This window comes from Austrofundulus limnaeus, unplaced genomic scaffold (assembly GCF_001266775.1).
Source record: "Austrofundulus limnaeus strain Quisiro unplaced genomic scaffold, Austrofundulus_limnaeus-1.0 Scaffold666, whole genome shotgun sequence".
In the NCBI taxonomy this organism is placed as follows: Eukaryota; Metazoa; Chordata; class Actinopteri; order Cyprinodontiformes; family Rivulidae; genus Austrofundulus; species Austrofundulus limnaeus.
Window position 1 is genome coordinate 186,206 of NW_013953068.1, and position 2,342 is coordinate 188,547.

A 2,342-nucleotide genomic window follows, 5' to 3' on the forward strand; every position below is an offset into this window, starting at 1 on the left:
CATTAAATTCCAGTGAAATATATTTATGTTTGTGGTTGTAATGTGACAAAATATGGAAAAGTTCAAGGGGTATGAATACTTTTGCAAACCACTGTATATTCTCAAAATAATTTTTAGGAACTTTCAATTTTTCTGTGAAGTTTCTTATCATATTAAACATTTAAAATGGTTTCATAATTAAAACAACAGTGGAAAAACTTTGTTTTTTAAATTATTATTATTTCTAAAGAACTGTAGTTTATCTCATTCCAGGGCGTAGACACATCACATCTGGAGCTAGTGGAAGCCATTTGGAACTATATGCCCCAGGTTCACATTCTAGGAAAATTTCGCAATCGTAATGGGGCCTTTCCTATTCCTGCTGAGAACAAACTCACCATCCCCCTAACGGCCAAGATCCAGACCTTGCATCTCATAGGTGAGTCATGCTTGAGTTGGAATGGTTAAAAGTGGATGAAGTACAGTGTAATAAATTTAGTGTATGCACAGTTAGGTCCATATTTATTTGGGCACTGGAACAAATTATGTTTTGTTTACCCGTTTACTAAAACATATTAAAGGTATAGTTATATAACGGACATAAAGTCCTGATTTTCAGGTTTCATTGACGGGTTTAGGAGTTCATCTCCTTAACATGTGCCCACCCTGCTTTTAAAGGGACCAAAAGTAATTGGACAATTGACTCAAAGGTCATGTTCACACCTGCACTGTTTAGTCCGATTTAATCGAACTCTAGTTCGTTTGCCTGGAAAGTCCGGTTCGTTTGTGGAGGGGCGAACATGTAATCGAACTCTGATTTGGACTAAAAAATGCGAACTCTGGTCCACCTGAAAACCTAGGTCTCGGTTAGATTGAAACGTACTCTGGTGCGGTTCGATTGCATGTGTGAATGCCAAGCGGACCAGAGACCTCTCCAAAAGCAGGAAGCTGACTATGCCGCATGAAATTCTGAGTAATAACAGTAATAAATTAACTTATATGGTGTAAATACCTCACTGGACGACTGTATAAGGTGGACATCATGATTGTGGAGTTGGACGCGCTCCTACTCGATGGAGCTTCCTCGGCCGCCTTGTGTGCAAAACAGTATTCTCCGTGGTTCCGCCTCATCTTCCTCTCATGCTGAGCTCATTGTTGAAGACTGTTTAGCACATTTGCCGAAAACAAAATATAAACCCTATAACCACTAACATGTAACATTACTATTGTTTGTTTACATTTTGTGAGGAAGGAAGTTGAGCTCCATGTCTTCTTCTGAGGTTTTCATGTTGATTCCTTCAGTGATTCTTTGTGCAGCGCCCCCCCACAGGTGAGGCCGGGAACAGGTTGTTTACTGGGTTTAGTTCGGTTCAGAAAGTGCAGTGTGAATTCAAACCACACTAACAGAAAATGTAAACAAAGCTTGCAGTTTTGGTCCCCAGTCGAACCGAGTCTACCGGACTATCAGGTGTGAATATGACCAAAAGCTATTTCATGGGCAGTTGTGGATAATCCCTTCATTATGTAATTCTCAAGCAGATCAAAGGCCTGAAGTTGAACATGTGATCAAAAGAGCTCTCTCTCTCTCAAGTCTCATAAAATAAAAACATCTGAAAAATTGCTACACTATTAGGAGTGGCAAAATCTACAGTTTGGTTCATCCTGAGAAAGAAAGAAAGAAAGCACTGGTGAACTCATCAATGCAAAAAGACTTGGACGCACATGGAAGACAACAGTGGTGGATGATGGCAGAATAATCTCCATGGTGAAGAGAAAGCCCTTCACAACAGCCAACCAAGTGAACACCACTCTCCAGGAGGTAGAAGGATCAACATCCAAATCTACCATAAAGAGAAGACTGTATGAAAGTAATTACAGAGGGTTCACTGCATGCTGCAAGACACTCATAAGCCTCAAGAATAAAAAGGCTAAATTAAACCACTAAAAAGCATCTACAAAAGCCAGCACAGTTCTGGAAGAACATTACTTGAACAGACGATTAATGGGCGGCTGTGGGGGAGTCGTCAACATATCTGAACCAATGGCTCGGTGGCACCCCTGGTTCAGCCATTGGTTCAGATATGTTGATGACACCTGGGTTAAAATTAAAGCCCAGGAAGTCCAACATTTCACTGATCACATCAACTCTTTGGATGAATATATTAAGTTCACACAAGAGGATGTAAAAAATGGCAGGTTGGCGTTCCTGGATTGCGATGTCTCGGTTTCGGATGGAGGACGGTTGGAAACTGGCGTATATCATAAGCCCACTCACACAGACCAATATTTGCGTTTTGACTCTGTACCACAGAGCAGACAGTGTCCCTACAAACCCAGGAGCCAGGCAGAAAGAGAAATCACAC

At 41.0% G+C, this 2,342-nt stretch overlaps 1 protein-coding gene across 1 annotated transcript in view; it reads left to right on the top strand.

The window, feature by feature from the left end:
- The window catches only part of fbxo38 (F-box protein 38), a 79,185-nt gene that overhangs the window by 17,746 nt on the left and 59,097 nt on the right, over nucleotides 1-2,342 (top strand). The window contains exon 5 of the mRNA XM_014027631.1: nucleotides 253-418. Coding sequence (XP_013883085.1) covers nucleotides 253-418 — 166 coding nt within the window. The remainder of the gene's footprint in view (nucleotides 1-252; nucleotides 419-2,342) is intronic.